Source organism: Megascapheus bottae, chromosome 6, assembly GCF_031878675.1.
Source record: "Megascapheus bottae isolate mThoBot1 chromosome 6, mThoBot2.hap1, whole genome shotgun sequence".
Lineage (NCBI taxonomy): Eukaryota > Metazoa > Chordata > Mammalia > Rodentia > Geomyidae > Megascapheus > Megascapheus bottae.
In genome coordinates this window covers 68123236-68145000 of record NC_143514.1, presented here as the reverse complement: position 1 = coordinate 68145000, position 21765 = coordinate 68123236, and the positions used below count along the sequence as shown (strand labels likewise).

The window sequence follows — 21765 nt, the reverse complement described above, 5'->3', positions numbered from 1 at the left end:
CAAATAGTAGATTTGAGCAAAAAAGCTTAGTGACAGCATCCAGGTCCTGAGTTCAAGCCCCAACATTAACACCAAAATAAAAAAGGGAGGGGGACTAGAAGTGTGGCCTAGCATGTATGAAGTCCTGGATTCCATATACCACATACACAGAAAAAGCTGGAAGTGGTGGTTTGGTTCAAGTGGTAGAGAGCTAGCCTTGAGAAAGCCCAAGGACAGTGCCCAGACCCTGAGTTCAAGCCCCACGACTGGCCAAAAAAAAAGGATAGGCAAACTGGTGTGACTATACAGTGCTATATTTATGATTTAAAAAAAAAAAAGCTATCCAACTGGGGGTGTCGTGACTTAGACCTGTGATCCTAACAATCCTAGCCACTCAGGAGGCTGAAACCTGAAAATCCCATTCACAGCCATCCAGGGCGCTGAAATCCTATAAGACTTATCTCCAATTAACCACCAGAAAACCTGGCTCAAGGGGTAGCGTGGTAGCCTTGAGCTGAAGAGTTCAGGGACAATGCTCAGGTCCAGAGTGCAAGTCCCACAACCTTCAAAAAGAAAGAAAGGAAGGAAAGAAAGCTGTCCAGCCACAAAAAGAAGGGAACCAAGCACCAGTGGCTCACACCTGTAATTCTAACTACTCACGAGGCTGAGATCTGAGGATCATTTTGAAGCTTGCCCAGGCAGGAAAGTCGAAAACTCTCCTCTGCAATTAACCACCAAAAAGCCAGAAATGGAGCTGTGGCATAAATGGTAGAGGCCTAGACTTGAGCCAAAAAGCTCACTGCCCAGGCCTTGAGTTCAAGCCCCCGGACCAACACACACACACACACACAAAATGGTAGTTAAAGTTCTGTGGTACTCACCTGTGCTCCCTGCTACTCCAGGAGTGGAGATTAAAAGTGGCTTGCACTTAGGAGTTCAGGATAAGCCTGGGAAACATCATGAGAACCAATCTTAAAATATACACATATTATTTATAATGTGTATTATTTTAAGGCATCTCAGTTTCTAACATGGAGCCAGAGCTGAAGAATCTCTAATCTAGCCCTGTCCATATTATACAAGCATGGACAGTGGGCCAGGTCCTGGTGGCTCATGTCTGTAATCCTAGCAACTCAGAAGGCTGAGCTCTGAAGACCATCATAATTTGAAGCCAACCCAGGCAGGAAAATTCATGAGACATTTATCTCCAATTAACCACCAAAGAGCCAGAAGTAAAGCTGTGGATCAAATAGAGCACGAGCTTTGAGTGGAAAAAGCTCAGAGTCAGTATCCAGTTCAAGCTCCAGCATTGATTTTAAAAAAAAGTTATATGGAACAATTTCAAAGGTTGGCATGAAATAGAAAAGATAGAGTGCATTTTCTTGCTTCAAGACCTCTAGTGAGTGAGAACTTATATACATGTATTGGGAGGAAACGTAAATGCATATTGCTTAGTGATAAAACAGTCTGTAAAGGCAACGTATTCTAGGCAACTAAATGACTTTCTGGAAAAGGCAAAACAATACAGTAAAAATATCAGTAGGGTTTCATTTTTTAAATATTCTGCATGTGGAAGTGGCACTGTGGCTCAAGTGGTTGGTGGTAGCCTTGAGCTGAAGAGCTCAGGGACAGCATCCAGGCCCAGAGTTTAAGTCCCATGACGGACAAAAAACAAACAAAAAACCCCCCAAAACTGCATGTATGACTCCTCTGACACTCAGTGGGCCTGCTGACAGAGAACTTGGGACACTGATAAGCCCACATGTGAATGCACAGCAAAACAGATACGGGAAGTTGTAACTTCCATGTCTGGAGGACGACTGTGGCCCCAGTCTCCTCCTGCTAGTCTCTGTGCTTAGAAGCATGCCAAAATGTGCTGAAGGGAGATGAGCAGCTAGCTCAGTGGTTCTTAGCCTATGTATACACCAGACTCATTTAAAAACTTCCTGTGGGTGTGGTGGCTCATGCCTGTAATCTTAGCCTACTCAGGAGGCTGAGATCTGAGGATCAAGGTTCAAAGCCAGCCCACACTCAAAAGAGGCAGTAGCCTTGAGCTGAAGAGCTCAGGGACAGCACCCAAGCCTAGTTCAAGCCCCATGACCTACAAAAACAAAAAAACAAAAAACCACTTCCTGTTCAGGGCAGGGAGTGTGGCCTACTGGTAGAGTGCTTGCCTAGCATGCATGAAAACCTGGGTTGGATTACTCAGTACCACATACACAGAAAAAGCTGGAAGTGAGTCAGGTACAGTGGCTCACACCTGTAGTCCCGGCTACTCAGGAGGCTGAGATCTGAGGATCAAGTTCAAAGCCAGCCTGGGCACAAAAGAACCTGAGACTCTTATCTCCAATTAACCTCTAGAAAATGAGAAGTGGGGCTTGGCTCAAGGGTAAGGCGGTAGCCTTGAGCTGAAGAGCTCAGAGACAACACCAAGGCCTAGGGGTAGGGTGGCAGCTTGGAGTTGAAGAGCTCAAGGACAGCACCCAGGCCAACATCAAGCCCCATGACCCACCAAAAAAAAAAAAAAGACAAAGAAAAAGCTGGAAATGGTACCTGTGGCTCAAATAGTAGAGCTCTAGCCCTGGGAAAGTTCAAGGACAGTACTCAGGCCCTGAGTTCAAGCCAAGCCCCAGGACTGGCAAAAAAAAAAAAAGTAAAACTCTTCCTGTGCCTCATCCACAGACATTCTGATTTATGAGTTCAAGCAACCAAGCTGGTGCAGCGGTTCATGCCTGTAATCCTAGCTACTCAAGAGGCTGAGATCTGAGGATGGAGGTTCAAAGCCAGTCCCGGCACTAAAGAATGTCAGACTCTTTATCTCCAATTAGCCATTAGAAAACAGGAAATGGTGCTGTGTCTCCAGGGGTAGGGCGGTAGCCTTAAAGCTGAAGAGCTCAAGGACAGCACCCAGGCCCAGAGTTCAAGCCCCATGGCTGACCCCCTCTCTACCCCACCCCCCAAAAAAGTTCAAGCATCCATCGGAATTTTCAGCATCTTAGATTTATCCTAATAGAAGTAGATCCATTGATCTACTATAGATCTAACCATTGATCTATAATGTGGGCAGGCCCACATTCTACAAATATGGGCACTAAGTTCCAGTTGGGGTAGGAACTCCAGTCCAAGAAATTCAAGACCAGTTCTGAAAATCTTATGTGTGTTTGTGCGTGTGTGTGTGTGTGTGTGTGTGTGTGTGTATTCAAACCTCAATCCTAGAGTTTGAACTCAGGGCCTGAGAGCTGTCCCTAAGCCTTTTTTGCTACCACTCTACCACTTGAGCCTCAGCACCACTTCTGGCTTTTTTCTTTTTCCATGTATGTGGTACCAAGGAATCAATCCCAGGTCTTCATACATGCTAGGCAACACTCTACCACTAGGCCAAACTCCCAGCCCCACTGAGCTGGTTTTTAACTGTGATCTTCAGATCTCAGGAGTACAGATGTGAGCCACCCAGCCTTTTGAAATTCTGATCTCTTGCTTCCTAGTATGGTTCATGAAATTAGTTTCTTGTTCTGTCCAGTGCCCTGGGTTTGCCCCTCAGCATCACCACTCCCTAAAGTAATTTTCTTGTACATTACTAAGTCCTGATACTCTTTCAGCTTCTGTTCTGGCATTGGGCCGGCATTGGCTTCCTGAAAATGCACACAACAGACTCGGTTTGTGCCCTCCTAGAGTTTCTGGATTATCTGGAAACTGAGGATCAGCAAATCCAGGGTACTACAGGGTCCCTCATGGTCCCTGAACATTAGATTTCACTGTGAAGTGTAAATCCACTCTAGTGCATTTTTTTTTGTCAGTAGCCAGGGCTTGAACTCAGGCCCCACATTCACTCAGCTTGCTCACTCTCTCTCTCTTCTTTTCTTCCTTTCTTTTTTTTTGTCAGTTGTAGGGCTTGAACTCTGGGCCTAGGCGCTGTCTCTGAACTCTTCAGCTCAAAACTAGTGCTCTACCACTTGAGCCACAGAGTCACTTTTAGTTTTCTGGTGGGGAGTTTGGCCTAGTGGTAGACTGCTCACTCAGCATGGAAGAAGCCCTGGGTTTGATTCCTTGGTACCACATACACAGAAAAAGCCAGAAGTGGTGCTGTGGCTCAAGTGGCAGAGTGCTAGCCTTGAGCAAAAAGTGGCCAAGGACAGTGCCCAGGCCTTGAGCTCAAGCCCCGAGACTGGCAAAAGAAAAAAAAGGTCTCATGGACTTTTGTGCCCAAACTGGCTTTAAACCATGATCCTCAGATCTCAGCCTCCTGAGTAGCTAGGATTACAGGTGTGAGCCGACGGCGCCCAGCTCACTCAGCTTTCTTGTTTAAGGCTGGCACTCAACTGCTTGAGCCATACCTCTAGGCAGGCTTTCACTGGTTAATTGGAGTTTTAGTCTTTCAGATTCTTCTGCTTGGGCTGGCTTTGAACTGTGGTCCTCCAAGTCTCAGTCTCCTGAATTGTTTAAGGCTATAGATGTGAGCCACCAATTTTCTCTCTAGTAATTTCTGTCACTATTGAAGTGTCTGACTGTGTGCCAGATTTTAGATTTTGTCAGGCCTGGGGTATCCACATATCTGGCATGGACGTCAGACCTTCAGAAAGAATTCTGGCAGCCATGAGGGTAGGTCTGTGCCACTCAGGATTGTGCCTCATGGTCTCAGTCATGTCTTTAACTAAAACAGGGGGCTGGGAGTTTGGCCTAATGGTAGAGTGCTTGCCTAGCATGCACGAAGACCCGGTTCAATTCCTTGGTACCACATACTTAGAAAAAAAGCTGGAAGTGGTGCTGTGGCTCAGGGTAGAGCTCTAGCCTTGAGAAAGTCCAAGGACAGTGCTCAGGCCCTGGGCTCAAGCCCAGGACTGGCAAAAAAATAAATAAAACAGGCCCTGATCCTGATGAAGTCATATATAGTCATACCTACTTAATGCGGCTTTCTCAGGCTGGTCCCCATCACTCTCTACTAGCCCTCAAAGGGATTGTGAGTAGAGACAGATAGGGTCTGGATCCCAACTCTGAGAGGCGAGTTCCTCAACTCCATTGGATACCTTCTCCTCATCAGTAAAATAGATGTTGAATTGCCAGCTCCGCACATCTCACTGTGTGGTAAGAAGGCTCCAAATCACAGCGGGCGTATGTATGCACACTGAAGGGCTCTGAAGTCTTTATGGGTCCTGAAGCAGTGATGTAGGGTTTTAAATGCTACAGTTTCTGCCACTGAAGCCCTTATTTGGCCAAGCACCATTCAAGTGTATGCTATCAAGCTTCACAAAAAAGCACAAGAAAGTTGTTCTTTATATTAGAGCTAAGGAATCTGATGCTCCCAGAGGTTCAGCTACTTTCCTAACTAAGGCGTGACAACTAAGGTCCTGGACCCACTGACTGACAACTCCCAAGCCTACACAGTGAATCTTGTGCTTTACTACCTACTATAAAGTAAATTCTGGTTCTAGCTGTGCTTTCTATAACCTTGGGAAATCAGTCCATCTATAAAAGAGAAGGGGCTGGGGATGTGGTTTAGTGGAAGGGTGCTTGCCTAGCATCTATGAAGTCCTAGGTTCAATTCCTTAGTACCACATAAACAGATAAAACCAGAAGTGGCACCGTGGCTCAAGTGGTAAAATGCTAGCCTTGAGCAAAAGCTCAGGGACAGTGCCCAGACCCTGAGTTCAAGCCTCAGGTCAGGTGTGTGTGTTTGTGTGTGTGTGTGTGTGTGTGTGTGTGTGTGTGTGTGTGAGAGAGAGAGAGAGAGAGAGAGAGAGAGAGAGAGAGAGAGAGAGAGAGAAAGAGAGAGAGAGCACCTTTTCCAGTCTCCAGCAGCCTCCACAGGGAGGAGGGGGAAGGGTAATAGAGTCTCACAGAAAGGCTGCAAATTGAGGCCATTGCCCTCCCACATGCCATACCCTGAGCCATATTCAGCAGCTTCTTCAGCTTGAGGCATGGCAGCCCCTGGCTCAGCCGTTTCACCAGAGAATAGGGAGACTCAGTAGAGGCACGTCTCTGTTTCTCCTCATATGGTCAACAAATAGCTCGCTGGATATTCCCAGGGTGCTTGAGAGCTGCCAGGTGCCCTGCTGACTACAGAGAATAGTAGAGCCAGTCGATTCTTTTCCCAAGGAGTTCACAATCTCTTAAGGGAGACAGACTTGTAAACAGCTAACGCTAATGCAAGTACACATGAATATTCAATAGGTGGAAACATAGTCTTCGTGCTCCGGGAGACAAGAGGGAGTATTTGTGTGAAACCTTGACGATGGTGTAGAAGAGGAGGGGAAGGGCATTCCCAGTTAAGGAGCAGTGTGAGCAATGACACGAGGTACAAAGCATAGGGTTGATGACTTCCAAGAAGCCAGAAGGAGACAGTGAGAGGTGAACCTGGAAAGGAAAACTGGAACCAGGCAGTGGGGAGCTTAGAATACCAGAATGAATAAGAGGGCCTGAGAGAGGAACCCTAGGAACTCTTACGAGGGGCCAACTGGAGGGTTACCCTGCCTCCCCCCAATAAATAGTGCCCCAAGCAAGCTCACCCTTCAAGCAAGCAGCATCTTACCCTCAAAGGCTTGCCAGCTTGACAGTCCCACTCTGCCATCTTCCCATCCCCCAGTTAGCCCCATAAGTGGATCCAGATGGTCATTCCTATTTTTGGTCTGAGTATGTGTTGGGGGATGGGTAGCTCTGAACCCTATCAATCCTGTCCCAAAGCTCTCTATAGAAGAGGAGCTTCTTCCAGGCCCCTGTTGAGATTCTTGAGCCTGGAAGGTAGTGTTAGTCTTTGATGGCGATTGCCCATCTGTCTAGAGGGAAAATGAGAAGCAAAAGCAGAGGAGGCAGATCACAGGCCATGGGGGTTGCTATACTGGGTGAGAAGCAAGGTGATGTCTTGTGAGAAGGGGCCCTGTTATAGCGGAGGACAAGCTTGAGGGAAAGGAAGTCAGTTGGAGTTGGCTTCTTCCCTCCAGCAACCTGGTCATCGTTGTGCCTTTGCTTCTGCAGCTGCCTGGGCCAAAGGGAGGAAGATACAGGCCAGAGGGAATGGAGTTGGCTCTGGTAAGAACCTCCAAGAGCACCTTAAAAGGGCTTAGAGGTAACAGATGACAAGCTAGGGTCCTGCCTTCTATTATACCCAGTGTGTGATGCGAAGCCTGCAATTGAGTGAATATTAAATAAAATGTGCTATTCTAGACACAGTGCTTACAGATGAACAAGACAAAGTAACTGCCTTCCAGGAGTTTCTAGTCTAGTGGGAAATGCAGACAGTACATGCCCACACATGTGTTTGATGAAAAAGAATAAGGTGTTCTAAGGGAAATTAGCAGGGCCTTTCTAATTTATACTGGAAGGTCAAGAATAAGCTCTCTGAGAAAATGACATTTAATCTGAAATTAGAAGAATGAATAGAATGAATGGGGCACACATTTCAGGCAGAGAGGTACAGTATGTACCATGTCCCTAGATATGAAAGAGCATGGCACATAAAAGAACATGGGAAAAGGCCAGAGGTAGACTGCAGTATAGTGAACAAATGAGAAACAGCAGGATCCAAAAGATATTTATGCTTTTATACTAAGTGCAATGGGAAGCCACTGAAGGTTGTCAGATCAAATTTAGTACTATGTTAGTACTATCAAATTTACAGCAGACCCTGAATTACTTTGGTTGCTTTTTTCATCCATCCATGCAATAAATGTTTAAAGGGCACCTGGGTTGACAGTGATGGTAGAGGGATGTCTAAGACACAGACCTTCCTTGGAGCCTGTGGTACAGGGGAGATTAGATAACTACAGTGATTGAATCAAGAAATAATGTAATTTATTCATCTGACAACTGTACACTGAGCACCTAATCTATTCCGAGCCCTCTGCTGGATGCTAGTTGCTGCCCTCCAAGCATCACAGACCACACGGGGTCATGGGAGAGGTGCAAATGTGCTCTAAGAATTTTGTGTGGGTCAGAATCCTGTTGTGATACCTGCAAGGTCTTTAGAAGACATCAACTCATTGAATCATTTGGTAAAACAATAAACATTTAATGAATATTTAATAAGTCTGTGTACAGCTTCTATTGCATCTGGTTCTGCACCAGAAATTGTGGTAGCTACCAAAGTCCAGGACTTTGGGGGTTCTATAAGGACAGACAGACCAAAAAATGCATTTAAATATTATTGCCCCAAAACAGAACCACAGGCTTTCCATGGATCAGCATTGAGGGAGAATAATTCAACACAAGAAAGACCTTCCCAAAAGATGTGAGCGCGAACCTTACTGGGTACATTTGTCTTTTTTTTTTTTTTTTGCCTTATTTTGAACAATTGCCTCGCATCTGGCCCCACCCACAATCTATTTCATACCCTTTGTACCTCTCTATCTGGACATTCTCTAAGATCAGAGGCTGGCCTTTTGGATTACTGGATGTGATTTCAAACAACTGCTAACTCCACCGACCCTCAGGTTTCCCATTTGAACAAAGGAGGAATCAGATCACAGTCTGATGTTTCACTCCAACTAGGGTGATATTCACACTCCCCTGCACACAGGGCTCCTCACGGCCTGCCTGTCTCTGCACCACTGCCTCCATCCCCTCCCCCATGCCACCTGGCCAACTTCACAACTCAGCTCAAATATCTTATCTCCTTGCTCCACTGGCTGGCTCGCCCTCTTGCAGACACGAGATTTTCGTCTGTCGGAGGCCACCGAAGGAAAAGGAACAAAGGAGATACAAAGACCTGGGTTTTTGTCGCGGTCCCTGGAACCCTCGAGTCCTCCCCCTCTTCCCCGCCCGTTTCTCCCCGGTCACAGGGAGAAAACACCTAAATTTGCAATGTTTATGAGAATCAGAAACAATGCTTGACATCTTTAAAATGCCAAATAAGGCCGAACCCTGTGGGCTGGGGTTCGTCGCGGTTCTCATTCCAGGCAACTGCCAGCGGCCTGAGGGCGGAGTGGACAGGGCACAGCCCTGGGCGCGGAGGCGGGGCCCGAGCTGACGGGGCCCAGAGGGAAGCGGCTCCAATTCCCGGGGGGAAGACCAACGGCGTGGGCCCACCTCCCGGAAGTGACGTCAGGGGACCGAGCGGCGCCGGAACTGGGCCTGCCGGAGCGGAGCATGGCGGAAGCGGAAGGGAGTTCTCCGCTCCTGTGGCCGCCGCCGCCGCCCCCTCCCGGGATGGCGGAAGTAGAAGAGCCGACGGCGGCCGAGACGGACATGAAACAGTACCACAGCTCCAGCTGCGTTACCATGGACGTGGAGCGGAGTCGCTTCCCTTACTGCGTGGTGTGGACTCCCATCCCGGTACTCACGTAAGTCTCCTCCGGGGCCCGCGCGGGGATGAGGAGGCCCGGGCAGAGCCGGACCGCCGGCGGCGTCCTTGGCGGGACGGGATCAGTCCCCAGCCCCGGTACGCAGCAAGCCTTTCCCCGCCTCTCTCCGGGAAGGGTCCACTCGCCTCGTCCAGTCTCCAGAGCCCCGCCACCCGCACGGGGCCCGCCTGGTCTGGTCCTGGAGAGAGAGAGACGTGCAGATCGGCGGGAGTGACCCGGGACCGAGAGGCTGGAGCGCTGCCCGCGTACAGAAGAAGGACCCTAGCTTCATTCATTCACAGCTCGTTCGCTCACTGAGCAAACTCTTACCGATCGCCCGACGCCCCACCTCCTCCGTGGTCTGGAAGCAAGAGAGGCAATTTGAAGCCGCACCAGCTCCTGGGATGTCTGCATTGGAAGGGGCGCAGAGGTCTTAGATTTGTGAGCCCTTTGTCTCACACCATCCCAGTTGCAAACCAGGATCTGGTCGGAGGGTTCCTTCTGTCTCTGTATAGTTTTAGACAGGAGAGAAGCAAGGGCCCAGGTGCCGCTTGCTGCCCTTCTACTTCAGCCTTGACTGGTGACAGTAACTGCTTCTTGACGCTCAGGACAGTTTGCCAGGCTTTCTCCACTATGAATTTAACAGTTTCTTTTCCTATTTTTCTCCTCTCCCCTCTCCCGTCTCCCTTCATGTTCCTTCTGGTACTGGGGCTTGAACTCAAGGCCTCAAGCTGCCCTTGGCTGTTTTGCTCAAGGCTGCTACTTGCCCACTTGAGTCACACCTCCACTTCCAGCTTTTTGCTGGTTAATCGGAGATAAAGAGCCTCTCAGATTTATCTGCCTAAGTTGGATTTGAACGTTGATCCTACATCTTAGCCTAGGTAGATAGAATTATAGGCCTGGGGCACAACCACTTTTTAAGGCAGAAATGGTCTTTTACCATGGTGAAACTGAGCTTCTTGTAATGTCTGAGTCTGGTTATAACCCTCTCCTTGAAGTAATAGCATTCAGAACTCAAGTCTTCTGACTCAATACTTTGCCACTTTTAGCGCATGTGGGAGCACGTGTGTGTGTGTGTGTGTGTGTGTGTATTTTTTTCTTTTTTTGCCATTCCTGGGGCATGAACTCAAGGTCTAGGCACTATCCTTGAGCTTTCTCAAGGCTAGCATTCTACCACTTGAGTTACAGTGCCACTTTTGGCGTTTTTGTGTATGTGGTAGCAAGGAATGGAGCCAAGGGCTAGGCAAGCACTCTACCATTAGGCCACACAGTTAAATTACTCTTTCTTGTCCCCTCTTAACCTGCATCAAAATACAGCCAAGTGGTGGTACAGAGAAGGGATCATGTTGGTCTTTATATGTTGCTGGCTCATGTCAACTTCAAATTCTCCATCCTGGGGTGCTAGGATTGCAAAGCATGCCCTATCACACCCAGCTAAATGATCATAAATTTTTCATTATGTTGAAAATCTTGAATTGTTTAAATACCTGTACATTTCTATAAGAGAAGTCAAATCAAAGCCCTTTAAAAATAAAACTTGTAAGGATATGTGTTCATTCATTCCTTCAGTGTTCTTTTAAATAGTCAATAGTATGGTTTCTATGTACCCAGATAGTCCTAGTAGGTAGTAGGTAGTAAGATTAGGAGGGGGGGCATAAACTAATTTTCATCCTATTGCTGACAGCTAGAAGTACATGTGGCATAAGGAATTGTCATCTGTCTTTCAAAGGGAGGTCAAATAAGGAAATTAAATCCAAGGATCTATCTGCTCTCTCAGATATGGTAATAGTTCTTCATGAAAATGGAGATAATTGGTGCTTCTAATAAAAACTACTAAATATTACATATTATGAACTAATGTCATGATACCATTGAAGGCTTTCAGCCCTTACATTCATGAAAATATATGCTATCTCCTTATCTGTAGATAAGGAAGTAAAGACTTAGAAGCCAATAGGGCATTTTACACTGAGGTGTTCCTCCTCCCCAATGAAATTTTTGGGATTAGTAACTTCTTTATCAGGGACTTCATTTGTCTTGGGTCTGAGATAGCAGTTTACAAAGCACAAGGAATTTGCCTTTGTGGAGCCTACAGACAGATAACTTACAGCTTTCTTCCAGGGGGCTGCACTGAGTACAGCCTCCACCAGAATTCTGTCAGTAGCCCAACACAATTGTGGTGTGTGGAGTGGTGGTGAGACCCAGGCCTTCTCCCAGCCAGATGAAAGGAGTCTGGCCCACAGGAGGCCCTGAAATGCTAAAGGAGAAACTTTTTCATAAATCTGAGTATCCATCCTGTGACATTAATGGTCTTGAGATAACTTGTTGACAATTCAGAAAGTCACATAGCAAGTATTTATTGACTACCTTGAGATAACACCATTGAACAACTATCAAACATGAAGCAGTGTCCTAAGCATTTTACAAGAAGATCCTACTTAATGCTCCTGTTAGACAAACACACACACACACACACACACACACACACACACACACACGAACTCACTATCTACTGAGAGATGAGAATGAATAACTTGTCCAAAACAAAGATAAACCTAGATCTGATGTTAGAACCCAATTCCACTTAAAAACATTGGCACATGGTAATTATATATATTTATGAGATACAAATTAACATTATAGGCTCACACCTATAGCCTACTCAGGAAACTGAAATCTGAGGATTGAAGTTTGAAGCCAGCTCAGGCAGGAAAAGTCCACGAGACTGTTATCTCCAGTTAACTAACCTAAAGCAGGAAGTGGAGCTGTGAGTCAGGTAATAGAGCACCCATGTCGAACAAAAAGCTAAGAGCTCCTAGGCCCTGAATTCTAGCCTAGTACAAAGGGAAAAACAAAAGGAAACAAATTTCAGATGGACCCTGGGTATGTAAAACATAGAAGCCTGTTTGTTTGTTTTTTTGTCAGTCTTGAGACTTGAACTCTGGGCCTGGGTGCTGTCCCTGAGCCCATCAGCTCAAGGCTAGCACTCTACCATTTGAGCCACAGCACCAACAAACAGCCATAGTTTTCTTGTGGTTAATTGGAGATGAGTCTCACAGACTTTAGTGCCTGGGCTGGCTTTGAACTGCAATCCTCAGTACTCAGCTTCCTGAGTAGCTAGGATTATAAGCATGAGCCACCTGCAGCTGGCTACCAGTTTCTTTTATAAGCAACTTTATTAAAGATGATTCATACACAGTAAAACATATTTTAGAGTACAGCTAATTAAGAATTTGATTTTGTTTTTTGCATTGCTTGTATATGCTAGGCAAGTGCTCTACCACTGAGCCATACACCCAGCCCTGAGTTCAATGAGTTTTTACTAAGATTGCAACTGTTTACAATGAAATTCAATGTACTGGTTTGTTTTTTGCCAGTTCTGAAGCTTGAACTCGGGGCCGGAGCACTGTCCTTGGGCTTTCTCAAGGCTAGAGCGCTACCAACTTGAGCCACAGTACCACTTCCAGCTTTTTTTTTATATATGTGATTTGGAGGAATTGAACTTGAGTCTTCGTGCATCCTAGGCAAGCACTCTACCACTAGACCCAATTTCCAGGCCAAATGCAATGTATTGGTTGATACAAGCTCTGATTTCTGTTGGGTGGAACTACTGTGGTATAGAGTGTCTGGCTATTTGTGTGCGTGCGTGTGTGTGTGTGTGTGTGTGTGTGTGTGTGTATGCATGAGTATGCCAGTCCTGGGATACTGTCCCTAAGCTTCTTTTGCTCAAGCCACAGCACCACTTTTGGCTTTTTTATGTGAATGTGGTACTGAGGAGTTGCATCCAAGGCTTCAAGCACTCTATCACTAAGCCACATTCTCAGCCCCTGCCTAGCTATTTTTGTTTTGTTGTGGCGCTTGAACTTAGGGCCTGGTCTGGGTGCTGTCCTGGGTGCTCAAGGCTAGTGCTCTAACATTTTAAGACACAGAGACACTCTGGTTTTCTGGTGGTTGATTGGAGATAAGCGTCTCACAGACGGGCCGAGAGTTTGGCCTAGTGGTTAAAGTGCTTGCCTAGCATGCACGAAGACCTGGGTTCGATTCCTTGGTACCACATACTTAGAAAAAGCCAGAAGTGGTGCTGAGGCTCAAGTGGTAGAGCTCTAGCCTTGAGAAAAGTCCAAGGACAGTGCTCAGGCCCTGAGCTTAAGCCCAGGACTGGCAAAAAAAAAAAAAAAAAGAGTCTCACAGACTTTCTTGCCTGGGCTGTGAGCCTCTTGAATAGCTAGGATTACAGGCATGGGCTACCAGTGTACTGCTCTGCCTGGATATTAAAAAAAAAAATTGATATGAGCTATTTCTGATCTCCAGCAAGAATAGGAGTTCTGCTAGCCCCTTGTCCTCACCTTTGCTTGGTGTCTTCCCGATGAGGTGCAGTGGTATCTTCTAGGCCCTGTTCTCAATGGCCCTCTTGTACTTTCCTGTCCTGGAGCACTGTTTTGTAATGGACTCTCAACACAGAACACTATAGTCACAAGCTACCACAACAGACCAAATGGCCCCATCTGTCTTAAGTGACTGGGAGACCCCTAAGCTCTGTCTCTCTCCTGCCCTCTTTCCTCACAGGTGGTTTTTCCCCATCATCGGCCACATGGGCATCTGCACGTCCACCGGAGTCATTCGGGACTTTGCTGGCCCCTACTTTGTCTCGGTGAGTCCCATTTTTGCCATGACCTGGAGGGTTCCAAGACATACACGGAAAGCTGGCCCATTTCCCCAGACCCACAAAGATGCAGATAATACGCAACCCTGACCCTAGCCCTCTGCCCCTTACCAGTGTTTGACCCCTTTCCTTCTCTTGCCTCCAGGACAGGCCGGGAGGGCAGTGTGGCCAGAGGATTCTTAAGTTACTGGCCCAGCTCTTTGCCCCCATCCCTGGGGTACCAAGACATGGGTAGGGGTTAGAGGCAAGAGACCATCCAGGAACCACATCTCTGGACCTTCAGAAGGTGGGAGTCAAGGTGTGGGGGACAGGGGAGGCTGTCATGGTCCCTGGGGTGGGGCTTCCCGACAAACCAGCTGTGTTCTCAGGTCTGTTCCCCAAGGATGGCCCAAGACTAGTCTATCCAGGGGGCTTTCTGCAGATGAGCATGCACATCTGCCTGCCTCCACTTGCCGGGCTGGATTGAAGGGGTGTGATGGGAACAGCCTGTTTTGGAGTTCTAATGACCATCCTGATAGGACAACCTTTTTTTTTTTTACATTTTTATTGGACCCAGGGAAAAGTTTGAACATTCACCTAGATATTAATGTGTCTCCTCCTTGAGGTTAAACAGTAATGTGTCCCATTTAATGTAAAAAAGGTTGAATTTGTATAAGTCCCATGGTTATAAATACAACTTTTTTTTTTTAAACTTGTCTATTGGTGGTTGGTTGGGTCATTGTTGTGTTTTTGAGGCTAGGTCTCTTGTAGCCCAGAATGGTCATTTGTGATCCTCTTACTTTAGCCTCTTAGACACTAGGATTACAGGCATGTTACTGTCATACACATGTATAGTTCCTCTTCACTCAGCTCTTTGATCTTTAGGATCTCCTGAGTTCTGAACCTCGCCTTTGTCTCTGCATAACTCCCCTAACCCATGTCTTGCACGTGAATCTGGATCTTCCTCATGGGCAGACTCTGTAGATCCAGCAGCCCTGTCGTACTCTGAGAGCGGTTTCCTGTGAACTGTGTCTGCTGGACTAGGAGGTCATACTACCAGGGAAACATGACTGTGATCAGATATCAGAGGCGGACTGAGGACTTAGAGAAACGATGCCCAGCAAGGGCTAGAGGATCCCTTGGGTGCAGCCCTGCTTCCCTCCACACAGAAGCTATTATTGGCACTTCAGACAACATGCCAGCCCTAAGCTGGCTCATGCCCAACTTCTTACCCCTTCTAAATCACTGCCCTTTGGCCCCTGACCCTGCTTTGTCATGTGGCCTGGATGTTGGTTCCCACTGACCTCTGCTCTTGTCTCAACAGGAAGACAACATGGCCTTTGGAAAGCCTGCCAAGTAAGTCATGAACACCCGTGTGACTGGCCCTAGGGCCCGGTTCCTGCCCAGAGCAGCAGGAGCCAGCACCCCGAGGACAAGTTTGGGAGAGAAACATTGTCTACCAGGCGTAGCAGCCATGAGCCAAGCCGCTGGTGCACCAAGTCTCTGGTGCAAAACTGAAGACAGTTTTAAGGCCATTCTTTTCCAGGCTTCTGAGTGGCCCCAGTTCAGGCTTGGTGGTTTCTCATTGTCTCCGGGCTCTTCTACCAAGCCATTTCCCTGCCCAGCAGCCAGAGGGTGCTCTGACCTAGCAGCACTCCTGGTCTGCGACCCTTGGGCACTCCATTGCTTGTTCAGCTTGACCTTCATGGGCTTTTGTTCCATTGACCCCAGCAAGCCACATGGGAAAGCTGCAGAATGCTGCTGATGGTAGAGTAATGTGCCATTCACCCCCACTCGGTGTAGTTCTCACATGACTAGCCTGCTCTACATCTCCTGCCTTACCCGAAGTATTCCTTCACCCCGTTTCTCCCAAATCCTCCCAAGTGGCTGATCCTCCACCACTTATGTTTTGAGGCCCATAGCAATCTTTTGCTTCTCACATTCTTCAGTGCCTACCTCCTTTTTGTGTCCTGCTATCCCTCTTATTTCAGCCTAGACTCAGATGCTATCTGCAGAAAGCCTCCTCATACCTTTTCTTTGCGTATATGTGTGTGCACATACTAGAGTTTGAACCCAGGCCAGGGCACTAGACCTTACTAGCTTTTTCGCTCAAGGCCGGTGCTCTACCATTTGATCCACAGCTTTACTTTTGACATTTTGCTAGTTAATTTGAAATAAGACTCACTGACTTTCCTTCCCAGGCTGACTTCAAACCTCAATCCTCAGATCTCAGCCTCCTAAGTAGTCATGCTTATAGGTATGAGCCACCAGTGTCTGGCTCTTTATTCAGGTTTCTGTAACAAAACACTAGCCAGTGGGTAGTACTAAGACTTGAGAAATTTCTCAGCTCCAGAGGCTGGGAAGGCCAGGATCAAGGTGCTGATGGATTCAGTGTGTGGTGAGGGTCTGTGGTGCCCATTGTATCCTCACATTGTTGAAAGGCTGAGGGGTCTCTGGCCCCTCTTCACAAAGGCACAGCTCACACTCAAGGTTCCACACCGTGACTCGTTAATCACTTCTCAAAGGCTGCATGTAACACGGCTATGTTGGAGATAGCATCTCACTATCTGAAAGGAGTCTCTACCACTCAGACCTTCAGCCCCTAGTGCTGATTTAGCTTCCTGTCCTCTAGAGACTAGCATAGCACTGGGCATCTCACCAGTGTTACAGGAGTCTGCTAGGGGACATACCCTGACTTGACACCCACACATCATTAGTATCCAGCTTAGGTCCAGGCACGCAGCAGGCCACAGAGGACTTCCATAGAGCCAGGAGGCCACAGGGAGCTGAGCAGTGCCCAAACCCCCTCTCCCCTCAGGTTCTGGAAGCTGGACCCTGCCCAGGTCTACGCCAGCGGGCCCAATGCATGGGACACAGCTGTGCATGACGCCTCTGAGGAGTACAAGCACCGCATGGTAGGTGAGCAGGGACAGCAGGCACTCCTGAGCCCAGGCCCTTGTCCTCACCCAGCCTTCTCACACTTTCAGCACAATCTCTGCTGTGACAATTGCCACTCCCATGTGGCACTGGCCCTGAACCTGATGCGCTACAACAATAGCACCAACTGGAATATGGTGACGCTCTGCTTCTTGTGCCTTCTCTATGGGAAGTATGTCAGGTGAGCCCGCCTCTCACCCACCCTTCAGGCAATGAGGACAATTGGGCCGTGAAGGTTCTAGGATGACACTAGGTAACTGCCATGGCCTCCAGGCTGCAGATGTCCCTAGTAACATGGCAGCATGAGTCTGAAACAGAGTCTCCAGAACCCCTAGTGGAGGCAATGTGAGTAGATGGCGAGGTTACTTCCCCTGCAGGGTTTCTGGAAGGTGGACCCAGTGATGGTCCAAGTGGGATTCTGAAACCACAACCTCCTGAGCCGTGAATTCCTTGACAATACCAGTTTATAGGAAAGAGAACTTAAAGCCCAGCATGGTGTCACATGACTGTAATCCGTCATTCTAGAGACTTAGAGATTGAGAAGGTCAAAGCTTGATGCTAGCTCAGACCAAAAATAAACAAACAAACAAATAAATCCTATCCCAAAAATAAGTTGGGTCAGGCACCAATGGCTCATGTCTATAATCCTAGCTACTCGGGAGGCTAGGATCTGAGGATTGCAGTTCAAAGGAAAGTCTGTAAGACTCATCGCCACTGAACTACTACAAACTGGAAATAGAGTTGTGGCTAAAAAAAAAAAAAAGAGGGCCGGGAGTTTGGCGTAGTGGTTAAAGTGCTTGCCTAGCATGCATGAAGACCCGGGTTCTATCCCTTGGTACCACATACATAGAAAAAAGCCGGAAGTGGTGCTGAGGCTCAAGTGGTAGAGCTCTAGCCTTGAGAAAGTCCAAGGACAGTGCTCAGGCCCTGAGCTTAAGCCCAGGACTGGCAAAAAAAAAAAAAAAAAAAAAAAAAAGAAGCTCAGGGACAGTGCCTAGGCCCTGAGTTCAAGCCCCAAGACAAGTATGTACACACACAAAAAAAAGTCAAGTAAAAAATAAAAATAAGACTGGGCCAGTGGCTAATGCCTATAATCCTAGTTACTCAGGAGGCTAAGGTCTGAGGATCAAGGTTCAAAGCCAGCCCAGGCACCAAAGGACCTAAGACTCTTAATCTCCAATTAACCTGTAGAAAACGGGAAATGGGGCTAAGCTCCAGGGTAGGGCAGTAGCCTTGAACTAAAGAGCCTAGGAACCATGCCCATTCCCAGGGGTAGAGCAGTAGCCTTGAGCTGAAGAGCTCAGGGACAGTGCCCAGCCCAAGTTCAAGTCCTATGACCTCCCTCCCACCAAAAAAAAAAAAAAAAAAAAAAAAACAGGGTTGAATGTGATTCATGCCTGTAATCCCAGCTTCTGGGGAGCAGGGGTGGGGGGATTATGGTTCCAAGCCATCTTTAGCAAAAGTGTGAGACCCTGTCTGAAAAGCAAAAGTCAAAAGGACAGGGGCATTGCTTAAGCAGTAGAGAGCTCAGAGAGGCCAAGTAAGTTGCCTGTGGTCCCCCAGCATGGCCACAGCAGAGCTCAGGCTTGGGAGCCAGCTCCTAGACTAATGCCACTAGCCTCTATCGAAGCGTTGCTCCTAGCTACACTTGTCCTTGGGAAATTCTCAGGTCTTTCCTCCCAGGAAGGCTTTTAGAGGTCCTCTGAGAAGAACATAGTTGATCACACTGAGCCAGGGCTGAAACCAGACCAGGCCTGACTCTGAGCTCCAGTCAGCTCCACTAATACTTGTGCATTCCGAGCCTCCCCAGGGCAGAGGGTACTCCTGCTTCCACACTGAGCTGCTGGGGCCTCTCCTCAGAGAAGGGTGATGGTGGGCACACAGCCCCAAAGAGGGGAACACACTGAAACCTAGGCAGCAAGGTCCACACTGCACTGGAACCAGTAACCATTGGTCCTCCTGGCCGCATCAGATGGGGCTTTGCCCTTGGTGGACCACTGTTGGAGTGAGGGCCTGGTTCCAGGGGTCCCTGGGACTCACCTGGCCCTACCACTGTGCTTCTCATGTCAGCGTCGGGGCCTTCGTGAAGACCTGGTTGCCTTTTGTCCTCCTCCTGGGTATCATCCTCACTGTCAGCCTGGTCTTCAACCTTCGGTGATGGCTGCCAGCCAGCCCCAAAGAGACTGCGCCCCCTCTGCTCGTGGACCCCTTCTCATTCCCATGACAGGGTCGCTACAGGGGGCTGGGCTGGGCTGGGATAGAAAGCTTGTGTCTCACTGGCTGTTCACAAGTCCCCTGCTCATCCCCAGGTTTTGGCCCCTACCATGTGGCACCCTCCTTATCCCTCCAGGAGGGCGCTACTTCCCTTACAGCTCCTACCACTGCCATACCCAGGGCCAGGTGCAGACAAAGAGCAGGGGTCCCCTGCTGACTAGGAGCCTGCTCTCTGGTTCAGGTGTCCAGGTAGTGCCCTGAGGTTTGCACCCAGCTCCCCAGGGGCTTCCCAGGCCTCCTTCGGATGACTGTCCCATGTGTGGATGGCCCGTCAGTAGCAGTACCATCAGGGAGTGGAGGGAGCTGTTGCTTCATGTTGTCACAAAGGGCCCTGCGCTGCCCTCTCCCCCTGCTCCCTGGGCTCCTCTGTTAGGGGCTTCCTGGCAGGAAATAAAGGAGTTTGGAGTCTCTTGAGTGCTGCCTATCATATATTCTCTCCCTCCCCTCCCCCCTTCTCTCCCCCTAGTCATATCTTGATGGTGGCCTTGAGTGTTTGTCCCATGGGGAGAGATGTAGTTGCCTGCACCATGGTTGAGTCTGTGCCGCTATCCCTCAAGTAAATGCTATCCCATGCCCTGTGACACTTCCCCGCTGCTCCTCATCCCTGATCTGTGCTCTGGAGGCCAGCCCGCGTGAGAGCTATCCCGTGATCCCTGCTAAGACCTGGGCAGCTTCCTGTGTCACTCGTGCCACTCATCGGAGGGTACCAGAACCCTCCAGGCTCCTCACTGCCTGCACACCCAGCTGTGCTTGCCCATCTGTGGACCTGTTGACTGGGGCTGCTTGCCTGTGACCCTGGGTAAAGGCTACCTCTAAGTCATGGCAGAGCACTTAACATGTTCGAGGCCTGGAGCTCTATCCCCCACACCACAGTAGAGCCCCAAAAGTCACCGAAGGCTTACTATGTGCTAGGCCTTGTAATAATTATAGGACTTACTTTTCCTCTCAGCAGCCCTATAAGGTAGATTCCACAAGCCCTATTCCACAGATGAAGAAAGGCACACAGGATATAAAATAGGAAGAGGAACTGGTTCAAACCAGCGCCTGGCCATAGCCCCCCACTCCCAGTCACCCTAGAAAGCAGCTTTGCTGGGGCTCAAGAGATAGGCAATTCCTCCAAAAGACATGGTGCTTGAGGAACAAGGCAGAATGAATGCTGAAAGGTGAAAGCCTTCCAGCTGTCCAGTGAGATAGCCATCCCTGTGCTGTAGAGAAAGAGCTTGAAGCTGGTGGAGACTTGATCAAGGCCAGATGAGGTAGAGCCCACATCTGCTGGTTTGGGGAACCCTGCCTCCACCAAGGAGCCGGGAGGTCAGAGGCCAGCATGGAGTGAGCATGGCTGTGAACCTCCAGTAGCTGGGCAGGGATATGAGGGATAGAAAAGTAATTAGCCAGGCTCTAAGGGCACAAGTGGTGAATGAACCAGATTTACTGTGGCTTCTGAGGGTCAGGCTTGGGTTGGATATCTGTGAGTGGAAGTGGATGGATATAGGAGACTGGAGAGGTTCAGAGACTTCATGACGGGCTCTTGACACCTTCTGAACTTGAGTAATGACACATGCCATGTTCTGCCTTCCAACAGCTTGCCAGAGAGGCTAGTGTAGCAGCAGGAAGCCAGGGAGGGCTTGCAGAAGAGGCTGGAGAGATGATGGGATGAGGGGTGAGAGGGGGGACCATCCTTGAGAGCCATGATGGCGGGGCAGCTTATGAAAGTGCTAACTTGTAAATAAGGAATTTTCAGGTGCCTGCAACCCATGTGTGTCATCCTATGCTCTGTGAGAGTCTGACATTGGGTCACTGTTTGAAGCCGTCAGCACACATGTGGCCCTAAGTTCAAATCCCAGCATCAAAAAGCCAAGCCTTTGGGGTGACCTCTTCCTCCCAAGAGTAGAATAGAAGCCCAGAGGTTCAGTCCCAAAGCCAATGTCCCTAGAGGCAAAATGAGTACTCAGAGGAGTTCTCTATAGATGAGGGTTGAGGGTGTGGGGCCGTCATCCTGAAAAGTCCAATTCTCAGGAAAAGGAGACCTAGTGGTAGAGTGCTTATCTAGCACGCACAAAGACCCGAGTTCCATTCCTCAGTACCACCTACACAGAAAAAAGCAGGAGTTGGTGCTGTGGCTCAAGTAGTAGAGTGCTAGCCTTGAGAAAGCCCAAGGACAGTGCTCAGGCCCTGAGTTCAAGCTCCAGGACTGGCAACAACAACAACAAAAAAATGTGACCAAGAGCAGCAGAAAAGACAGCGGTTGTGCTATGGCCAGAGTGTTAGAGGCACCCAGGGGCAGTGGGTGTTGAAATGTCTGTGGGCACAGGACTGTTGGTTTGAGAGGGGATGCCTGGCACCTCCCATATGCCAGCTTGTACCAGGGACTTCCATTTCTCTTTTGGCAGGCTTCTTGATTCTGCTATCTAGTTTGCAGAAGAACTTGCAACTCAGAGTGGTTTAGAGACCTGCACAGTCACACAGTGGCAGAGCAGGGACTCTGCTTGGAGTTGCTTAACTGCAATGTCTTTGATCCCTCCATTACGCTAGTTCTTAGAAAGAGAAGTGTCTAGCTTTGCTTTCAAAGCAATTTCCTGAGTGGGGCTGAGTGGGGCTTCTGCCCATGTTATAGCCAGACTCTCTGGGCCCCGTGTTGCCTCTGTGGAGTCAGGTGGGCCT

General features: G+C 48.5%; 1 protein-coding gene across 1 annotated transcript; it reads left to right on the top strand.

The window, feature by feature from the left end:
- Positions 1–9030: 9030 nt before the first annotated feature.
- Positions 9031–19355, top strand: Tmem222 (transmembrane protein 222). The gene is made up of 6 exons (XM_090335475.1): positions 9031–9251; positions 13818–13902; positions 15218–15249; positions 16712–16808; positions 16881–17011; positions 18901–19355. Exons 1-6 carry the CDS (start codon positions 9058–9060, stop codon positions 18986–18988), a joined length of 627 nt encoding a protein of 208 aa, XP_090191601.1. The 5' UTR covers positions 9031–9057; the 3' UTR covers positions 18989–19355.
- The last annotated feature ends 2410 nt before the right edge of the window (positions 19356–21765 follow it).

Coding starts and splice junctions, on each gene's coding strand:
- Tmem222 (XM_090335475.1), top strand. CDS start 9,058: ATGGCGGAAGCGGAAGGGAGTTCTCCGCTCCTGTGGCCGCCGCCGCCG. Junction 9,252..13,817: donor ACTCCCATCCCGGTACTCAC/GTAAGTCTCCTC, acceptor CTTTCCTCACAG/GTGGTTTTTCCCCATCATCG. Junction 17,012..18,900: donor CTCTATGGGAAGTATGTCAG/GTGAGCCCGCCT, acceptor TTCTCATGTCAG/CGTCGGGGCCTTCGTGAAGA.